Genomic DNA, 10,009 nt, shown 5'->3' on the forward strand with positions numbered 1-10,009 from the left:
AGACAACCAAATACGTTTTTATGGAGATGGAATTTCCAAGAGAATATTTCCACGGAAAAAGGAGGCGGATTTCTAAACGTGAATGGAAAAATGACCAGAATTTTTTTTATAACAATCTTTTACTGTTAAAAATAAAAATCAATATTAGAAAATAAAACAAAGAGAAAGTATTCCATAAATTGCTACCCCCTTCCTAAATCTCTCGCTCGTTGCGCTAAAGTTTGTCATCATAGTTGTAGCGATAGCTGCAATCTAGTAAAGAGCGAACTACAGCTCATAGTAACAAAAAATTTAAAAATGTGTTAAAAAAAACCAATTATGAGGCAAAACTGCCTGATTCAGGCAATTTGTTTTCAGGTAACTGCTGGATTTAGAATTTCTTCAAGAAAAGTAACTATAATTTTGATTAATCGTAATAGTGAAATATTATTTTGAAAAAAAAATTACAGAAATTCCTAAAAAGAGCCTGAAACCCATCAAAAACGATCGGATAAAAAAAAAAAGTACACCATTGGATTTAGCATTGTCAAAAGCATTTACAGTCAATTTATAGCCTCCAACCTGGAACAACAAGGAAATTTACTTTTTTTGCATGAGTAGCATGCAAAAACATTAAAATCAACTTAATTTGTCAAAATTAAAAGAAAGTTTGGTTATGTCATGCAAAGTTCAGTAATCAATGAAAACAATATCCACCAATCCTTAGATAATTTCGTTCACAGAGATTGAAAAGCTTGATCATTTAAACTCAAGGGAGAGAGGGCGTGCTCCAAGAATTGACCCTCTAATTCCGCTACGTAAAAAAGGCAATAATTCTTACATAAATAATGTAATTATCTTCCTATTACAATTTTATCAGCATTATCTAAAGTATTAGAGAAAATTTTAAAGGAAGGATTTCTAATTATTTAGATAAGATACATTTTTTTTACCGAATATCAGGCCAATTGTCAAAACAAATAGTTGCAGCTCTTTAGTTAGACATCATTGATTGTTCGGAAGGCAATTTCCACGTGGCTACTGTTTTAATGATGCTAGAAAAACACGAGACACTTTAAACCATGAAATTCGTTTTGATAAAATGCTTTATTCAGGCGTGAGAGAGAAAGGACTAAATATAATAAAACCATACCTGTATGGATGCAGAATTACGGTAGATTTTGATGGAAATCTGTCTAATATAAATAGCCTCAACAACATTGGTGTCTCTCAAGGTTCAGGATTGGGCACTCTTTTAATATTGATATTTATTAACGATCTTTCGTGAATTTTGCAGGAAAGTATTGGTCTTACAATTCTATTTGCAGATGACACAACTATATTTGTTACATCAAGGGATTCATCTGTGTTGACTAAAAATTCGATTATAAGTGCTACTTCAGCTAATCGATGGTCGGTTTCTAATAGTTTAGTTCCAAATTTTATAAAAACTTAAATTTATGGTTTTCAGTCGTTCAAAATATATTAGTGGAGAAATCTCTTGTAAGGACCTTCCGGTTGGTGAGCAACAAATCTGTGGGGTATGATCAAATCCTTATTTAGGATTTTTCTTGATCTCCTTTCGTAATTTCAAATCGTATTGATCATTTAAGGTAAAACTTTTTCAAAATATTGGGTCGATGTATCGTTTGAAAACTGTTTTCCTATGTTCCATTTAGAAATAATATGCCATTATATAATTGCTTATTATTTGAATTGCTGAACAGGAATTTACCTTGATACATACTTCTTTAATACCTTATTACACATACAAAACCACTACAGGTACTTCAAAATAGACCAGTGAGAATACTTACATCAGACACAGAAGCGATGTTTTTTCCCTTAAATTTGTTGTAGTAACCTTCAGGCTGGTGAGCATAGAGGTCATATGTTCCGATTATGTCCTTATTTAGGAGTTTTTTTTATCCTCCTTCGTCATTTTAAAATCATATTGATTATTTAAGGATAAATCTTTTTCAAGATACTGGGCGATGTGCATTTTAAAAATGATTTTTCATTTTAGAAATAATATGCCAGTGACAATGCTAGGAAGTTTTTTTTTTTTTTTTTTTTTTACAACGACCAATAAACATGAAAATGTATAAGAAACAGAAAAAAAGTTTTTTTATTCCTTAAATTTTTTTTAAGGAACTTTGGGTTGGTGTGCATAAAAGCTATAGGTTTCGATCATGTCCTTATTTAGGAGTTTTCTTAATTGTCTTTCGTCATTTAAAATCTTATTTATCATTTAAGGGTAAAATATTATTCAAAATATTGACTCGATATATCGTTTAAAAATGTTTTTTCCCTTTTCCACTTTAGAAATAATTTACCACCCTTTAATTACTTTTTATTTGAATTGGTGCACAGCTATTTACCTTAATATATTTTGCCTTAGTACCTTAATACACATATAAGACCACTACAGACTCTTCAAAATAGGACAGTCAGGATGCTTGGATTTTTTTTTACATCGACCATTAAACTTGAAAATGTATCAGAAACAGAAACAATGTTTTTTTCTGGAATTTAGTATATTTAAAACATATAAGAGAACCAAATGTTTTCATATTATGTTTTCCAATTTAGAATCTTAAGTTTCGGCTTTTAGGCATTCTAAAAAGTAAATTCCTTGTGTAAGTTCTGAAAGATTTAAATTTGTATTTAGTCACCAATAGATTTTTATTTAGGCACCATTTACGCTAACTACTCCTGCCAGCCCCCTTAGCAGCCAAGTAAAGAGCAAACCACATCCAAAGCTTAAAAAAACAAAATTAATATTTAGTGAGAAAATTGCCGTTTTAAGCTGATTCAGAAACGGCAAATATTGTTTCGTTTAATCTTAAAAATAAAAGTTTACCCCCTCCCCCCAAAAAAATAAACTTGTATTCATTTCAAAACAGCCTGATACACCTTGAAAACACTTTTATCCTGAGGGTTCACAATTGTCTCTTCTTGCTTATCTTTTGTTCAACACAGCCCTAGACTCCCTTAAGGTAAAAATTTGAATTGATTTCATAGGAAAAACATAAGAAAGCATAATATCTTCTTTGGACTTTACATTCCGGCTAGTGAATTAAGTTGTGTTTTTTTACACTTAAAACAAACTTTTTCTTTAGTGTTTTTTTTTGCCTTAAGTTGTTTTTTTCACCCTTTTTTTGTCAAATGATTTTAGGTCTTCTTAAATGTTGAAGCCCAAGAAGCAAGAATAACAAAAGTATGCTTTCTTCTGAGAAGCTGATAATTTCCCACAATAACGCAGTAAGAAAATTCTGGCAGTAATCACATAAATTTTTGTAAATTATATTAACTACGCATCTAAAATTCGATTAATATTCTTCGATTTTCTAAAATATATATATTTTGTGTACGACAGTATTTAATTAACATTTTCAAACATCAAACATAAATATTATAAACATCTCCGCTATTCTTATCTTCAAATTCTCTAAGATACTGGAGATAATATATACCTTGGTCTCTTGGTTTGACAAAACTCCAGATTCTTGCACGGAAAGCATAAGGAGGATTTAAAGCAAAATATTTTTATGTATAATACCCTATTTGAACAAAAAGCTCATGTGATTTCACTAGTTTCATTACCTCAAAACAAAAATATTTATGTAAAGTTCACTGTGTATATTTTTAAAACTTAAAAACGGAAGAATAATAATTAAAAAACTAAGTTTTTCTGTTGAAACTAAAGAGTAAACATGAGCCTTAAAACGAACAAAATTACTACTTAGGTGTGCATGCAACAGAAACCTGTAGTATTAGTACAAATATACTAACTTGTAATATTTCCCTAAATTTGTAGAATTTTGAAAATCTAGTGCTTTACTGAAAACACAAAATCCACGGAAAAACGATTAGGAACACAAAATAAGAACACTGCAGAAAATAAAAGAATAATTTATAAATTTCTCAGCAGTTGTTTAAGGTTTTCAAAATCAGTAAGTCTTAGCATAAAATTTTAATTATCTCAAGTAAGATCAGTTTTCAGTAAAGTGCTAATTTTTCAAGTTCAATAGATTTAGGGAGATACTGCGAGTCAGTTTATTTTTTTCAAATATTGCAATTGTATGTTACGAAAACTGCGAAACAACAATATTTCTTCGTTTTAAGTTTCATATTTTCTCTTTACTTTTATCAGAAAGGCCTTGTTTTTTAATTAATTACTTAAAAAAAGGCTTCTTATTCAGTTAAACACCCGTATCGTTTCAGAAGTTGTTAATAAAGAATTAAGAAAAATTCAAACTTTAGCGTAAAAGTTGAAAGATCGGGAAGGGGGCAGACCCCCCTTCCCGATCATGAACAGATTTCAGTTCATTTTAAGTTTTAATGTTTTTTTCCTCTTTTAGCTGAAAAAACTTTTTTAATTTTAATTTTTAGTAAAGAACTAACTCTGGGCTTACACATAATCAATATCCACTGGTGATTATAATTTAAGCTGGAGATTGGATTTTAATTCAATCAGCACCATTAGCTGTGGAAAAGTAATTTCTCTGTGACCACAACGAGAATAGATACTGCTCAAACATATAAAGAACATTGCCAGTTCCAGCATATTTGTTTTTGCTCCGCGAATCTAATATAAGCTCTACTTGTTGGTAGTTCTATATTTACTCAATCGCTTCTTTCATGGCCCTTTACATGAATAAAACTCTCCTCCGCACCTAATTTTGCAAAGTTGAATGCATTGTGGGTTATTTTGAAGAAAATTCACTTGGTTTAAAACAACACCAAATTCTCCCTAATTAAATACCATATGTTACTAATTCTGTCTTTATTCGATTATGTCTTTCAGGGCTGGTGACGTTTTCTGATGGCAGTAATGGCTTCCCAAGGAACGAAGGGTACTTTCAAGATTGTCGCTTTATGAAACGGATGAACTGTGGCGATACAATACAAAAAGCTCAGAAAGTGGCAATGACCGCAAGAGCCCTTTGTGACGAAGACTAAATTTATTCATTTAAAATTTGAAATGAAAAAAATTTTCATTGTCATATTTTCTCATTTTCCTAGATTTTCTCATTTTCAAATTATGGTTCTGACAAAAATTTAATATTTGCTTAAGTACGGGTTGTCAAACCAGCCGATGAAAAAAAAATAATAAAAAGTGCATTAGTGTGGCAAAATACTGGTTCGCTATTGTTTCGAGTAAAAGTTGAAAAATTCATTTTTCCCACTGGCAAGATTGTATTTAAATTTGAATTAATAAATCAAAATAGACTTGTTTATGTTGTATATTAAGTTTCATACCCGATAATTTCTTTTTTTTTAAGATGTTGTCATAGAAATTTTTTCTCTGAAAATTTTTTAAAGAAGCGTTAACAAGCAAGTCCAGCAAATCTTCCATGATTACTCATATGTGCATGGGTTTTCGATTGAATAACGCTGGAAGTTCAACGACTCATCGCATTACAAAACTAACTTCCCTTGTTGCCCCTCACAGACTCTTTTGTGACCTTTGCCACTAACATTTGCAAACAAATCTCTGCAGTGAAATTTTTTGCAAGAGAATATTGAGATTTCCCGCAGCACAAAACTGCTTCTCCTTCTGCCACTCCTTGATGGAGAAGGCCTAGCGACAGGCAGGTTTGAATCTCAGTTTGAGCTTATTATACCGGTAGCTCAGGATGCCACCAGTGTTATACTGGTAGGTTACGATGCCACCAGTATTGGTGTGGTAAGGTACGGTTGTCACCACTTATTGGTGCAAAAATGGTGCTAAACCACTTACCGTAGGGAAAAGCCCCTGGCGGCACCAAATTTTATGGGATGCCCGCGTCTACCACACCGGATCTGTAAATATCGGGTTTAGTAATACCCAATTTACAGTATACCCTGCCCCAGGGTATGATAACGTGATCGAGCGGTCAAATGGTCACTTTAAGGCCAAGGTTACCTACCCTGGGTTACCGCCAATTTCTAATTATCTCCTTGGAGGTAACAAACCCCCCTGTCAATATAATAATGATAGTATCTCGTAACTCTGTTCCTACCCTGTCTGGGCTCCTGGAAAAATAATCTCACACGGCTATAGAAAACAAATTACTAGTATTCTTCAAAAAGGTCACAACAAACACATCTATAAACTCTCATTACAGACTCCCTATGCGGGGTTTCAAAGTAGACTACCGAAAAATATTATCCATTCTGTACACAAACTTTGCACAGGGGTTGACTTTTGCTTGGCCCTGGTCAATCCTCTAAATCCCCATTCAAAATACATTCTACTTTTACAAAGCTTAATTATTGCGAAATAATCTAACTTAGCAACCAGAATTCAACTTAGGATTAAAAATTATCTTATAGGCAAATATAATTACAGAAAAAAAGGGTCATTTATCTGAAAAGAACAGAAACAGGGGTGGAAACCCAACAGAGCAGTTCCGGGTAATGATTCATCTATAACACAATCTGAAACATTGTCTTTATATTTAAAATCTACAATATTAAAAGATCTGACAATCCTATATTTACATTTAACAATGGGATGTCCTTTGAGCCTTACGATAGCGATATCTATAGTTTGCAAGACGGCTAAATTTACAGGACTATAGATGGTAAACTGACCGTAATATGCATCAGAGTATGACAAACAGACAAAGGATGGTTTTTGGTTCTTTTAAATTGATTTTTAAGAATTCAAGACTACTAATACCACTGAAAGTACAGCGTTGCACTATAGAAATAAATCTATTTGATTTACTAGAAACTGAAAATGGTTCAAGTTCTATATTTATCTAGACTATTTTGAGAGTTTCGAGCAATAAAAGTAAGAAAGAGGGAAAACCTTGTAGTAAAAGAAAAAAAATAGTCAGAAAAAAATATTTTTGTGCCTTAAAGTTTAAAAAATATTTTAAAGTTAGGCTGGTCTGCACAGCAAATGATGGAAAAAAAAACTTGCACAAGTATACCTAACTTGAGGTATTTTATCTTCAACTGAATGAAAAATAACACAAAAAAAAGAGAAAAAACTTGTAAATTTATACTTAGGTGCATAAAATTATTTTTTATTTTGATGAAAAAAAGAACACCAGGTCCAATAAATCTTTAAAAGAGGAGGTTAAAATTAGTCAAGCCTCTTTTTTAGCTCACTCACACAATCCAATTGCTGTTAGCACATCAAAAAGTAAGAAAAATTAAAAAAGAACTATTTTTTATTTTTAAAAGGATTCTTAAAAAATCAAGACTAATTTAAACATGGAAAAGGCAGTATCACCTGATGAAAATTGGGTGTATACAAGCGTTTTTAGTCCGATAAAAAAATACCACCGACCCGATAAATCTTCGAAAGAGGAGGCTGCAATTCAGTGAAACCTCTTTCTTAGCTCACGCATATAATTCAAACGCTGATAGCACATCAAAAAGTATGAAAATTTAAAAATAAGAAATGTTTTGCTTTTTAAAAATGAATTTTAAGAATTCAAGACTAATTTGACTATGGAAAAGGCAGTGTCACCTGATGAAAATTGGGCGTATATAAGCGTATTTAATCCAATAAAAAAAAGAACAAAGACCCAATAAATCTTCGGTAGAGGAGGCTAAAATTCAGTGGAATCTTTTTCTTAGCTCACTCACACAATCCAAACACTAATAGCACATAAAAAAATATTAAAAATTAAAAAAAAGAATTGTTTTGCTTCTTAAAAAGAAAATTTTAAGAACTCAAGACTGATTTGACCATGGAAAAGACAGTGTCACCTGATGAAAATTGGGTTTATATAATCGTTTTTAGTCTGATTAAATAAAAAAAAACAGTTTTTTTAACTGAGAGTACGGAGCAACATTAAAACTTAAGACGAACAGAAATTATTACTTATATGAGGGGGTTCTCCCCATCGTCAATACCTCGCTCTTTACGCTACTGTTCGATTTTTGATCCAATTCTTTAAGAGTAACCCCTGAATCACAAAAGCCATTTAATTAGAATAAAAGCTCTTTTGAAATTACTAAAAATACTTTAGCGTAAAGAGTGAGGTATTGACGAGGGGACGAACCCTCTAATATAGACCTACGCAATAAAATCTGTTCCTTTTAAGTTTTATTGTTGCCCCTTACTTTCATTTGAAAAAACTTGTTTTTTTTAATTTCTCATTATTTTTTAAATAATGCTGGAAAATCCAGTTCATGGAAATTCTCTTCCCTCATGAAAATTTCCTCCCTGGAAAGATCCTCCCACGTATTGGTATCAAATTTCTATTTTTAGAGTTTCGGTTACTATTTAGCCGGGTCGCTCCTTACTTATAGTTTGTTACCATGAACTGTTTGATAAAAGAGACCACATAACCAATAAATCTTAAAAAAAAAGAAAAGGCTACAATTCAGTGAATTTTCTTTCTTAGCTCACTCACACAATCCAAACGCTAATAGCACATCAACAAGCATAAAAATTAAATTAATGAAATTATTTGGTTTTTAAAATGAATTGTAAAAACTCAAGACTGATTTGACTATGATACAGGCAGTATGACCAGATGAAAAAACTTTTTTTTTATTTAATTTTTGATCGGTTTTTTAATAATGCCAAGAAATATGGCCCTACCTCTACGAAGAAATCCTCTCCCCACGGAAATATTCTCTAGACAATTCAATCCTGGTAAAATATTACCCCGGACAATTACCCTTAACACCTCTACGTTGTAAATTAATACGGGAAAGAGAAAGCAATACATATAAAAAGAATTGTGCATAGGATTTCCGGCTAATTCTCCCAGTGTAAAATTCCCTCTGACAAGTTCATCCGCTGGAAACTTCCTTCCCCCTAGAAAATTTCCCCTTGGAAAACCCATCAGCAAAATTTCGTCCCATCCCCACCGGCAAAAAACAGAAAATTCCACATTTTTGCAGATATGAGGCTGAAATCTATGAAATAAGGTTTTCTGATATGCTGAATTTGATGGTGTGATTTTCAATAAGATTCTTTGACTTTTAACGGGTGTTTCCCCCCTTTTTGCAAAATCTTGCAAATTTTATTTGGCTCGTAGCGTTTGATGTGTAACACTAAACTTAATGAAATTTATATATTTGGAATTAAGCCAAATCTTTTGATATATCTATCTGTATTAAGGTTAAATTTTATTAGGTTCGTAGCGTTTGATGAGTAAAACTAAACTTAATGAAATTTATATATTTGGAATTAAGCCAAATCTTTTGATATATCTATCTGTATCATTCCATTTCTTAAGGTTTTGGTTAATATTGAGCCGCGTCACTCCTTTACTGTTTGTTAACATGAACTATTTGACAAGAAATGCTCATGATGGTGAAAATTGAGAGGTGCTGTTAGATAACGAGAAAATCGATTTACTGGGTAGGTTCACTTTCGTGGGAAGTATCGTAAACAGTGGAGTGAATGAAGTGGTATCCCTATGTTTTTTTTCCTTTCCCAAGGCTACTGTGCAAGGATGAGTGGTTGTAAAAACTTTAGAGAGGGCTCTAAAGTTTGAGAGACTGATAGTTCAGGAGAAATTGGGAAACTGATGCTTCAAGTGCTCTCCCAAAGAATTAAAAGAAATCTGAAAGTAAATAGCCCCCTCCCCTCCATGCCAGTTTTACAGCCCACTCCCTGACCTCAATAAATCTGATCAGAGCATTTAGATTGCCGCTTGCTTAAAATAGCAGAAAGATTTGACGAATATACCATTGTGGATTACATACCTATACTGACTGTTCCTGGGGCAGGAGTTATAAATTTTACGTGTGCCCTTTTTTATATGCGCGTTTTTAAATGGATGGAGGAAGGCTTTGAATAGGATGGGATGGGGGAGGAGTGTGCGTAGCTGTGTTAGCCTCAGACGGCTTGATGGAGCGGTGAACTGTTAGTAGCAGTAGCAGTAGCAGTATATCACATTTCAATTTCTATTAGTTTTTACTTTGTGACTCTGTTCTTCCAGTGGTACTCGAATTCTTAAATTTTCACAAATAAATTTGAAGTTGCCGAAGACCCAAACGTATCTGTTTTTCTAATTCTTATGCATAGGAGTAGCAGAGAGATATACACGCAGCTTTGTTTCTATGC

General features: G+C 32.4%; 1 protein-coding gene across 2 annotated transcripts in view; it reads left to right on the top strand.

The window, feature by feature from the left end:
• The window catches only part of rtp (MORN repeat-containing protein retinophilin), a 102,118-nt gene extending 96,900 nt beyond the window's left edge, over nucleotides 1-5,218 (top strand). For both annotated transcript variants that reach the window (XM_089093177.1, XM_089093176.1), the window contains one exon: nucleotides 4,790-5,218. In XM_089093177.1, coding sequence (XP_088949303.1) covers nucleotides 4,790-4,944 — 155 coding nt within the window. In that variant the 3' untranslated portion in view covers nucleotides 4,945-5,218. The remainder of the gene's footprint in view (nucleotides 1-4,789) is intronic.
• The last annotated feature ends 4,791 nt before the right edge of the window (nucleotides 5,219-10,009 follow it).

This window comes from Artemia sp. Qi Xiang Cuo, chromosome 8, assembly GCF_049724085.1.
Source record: "Artemia sp. Qi Xiang Cuo chromosome 8, ASM4972408v1, whole genome shotgun sequence".
NCBI classification, from domain to species: Eukaryota; Metazoa; Arthropoda; class Branchiopoda; order Anostraca; family Artemiidae; genus Artemia; species Artemia sp. Qi Xiang Cuo.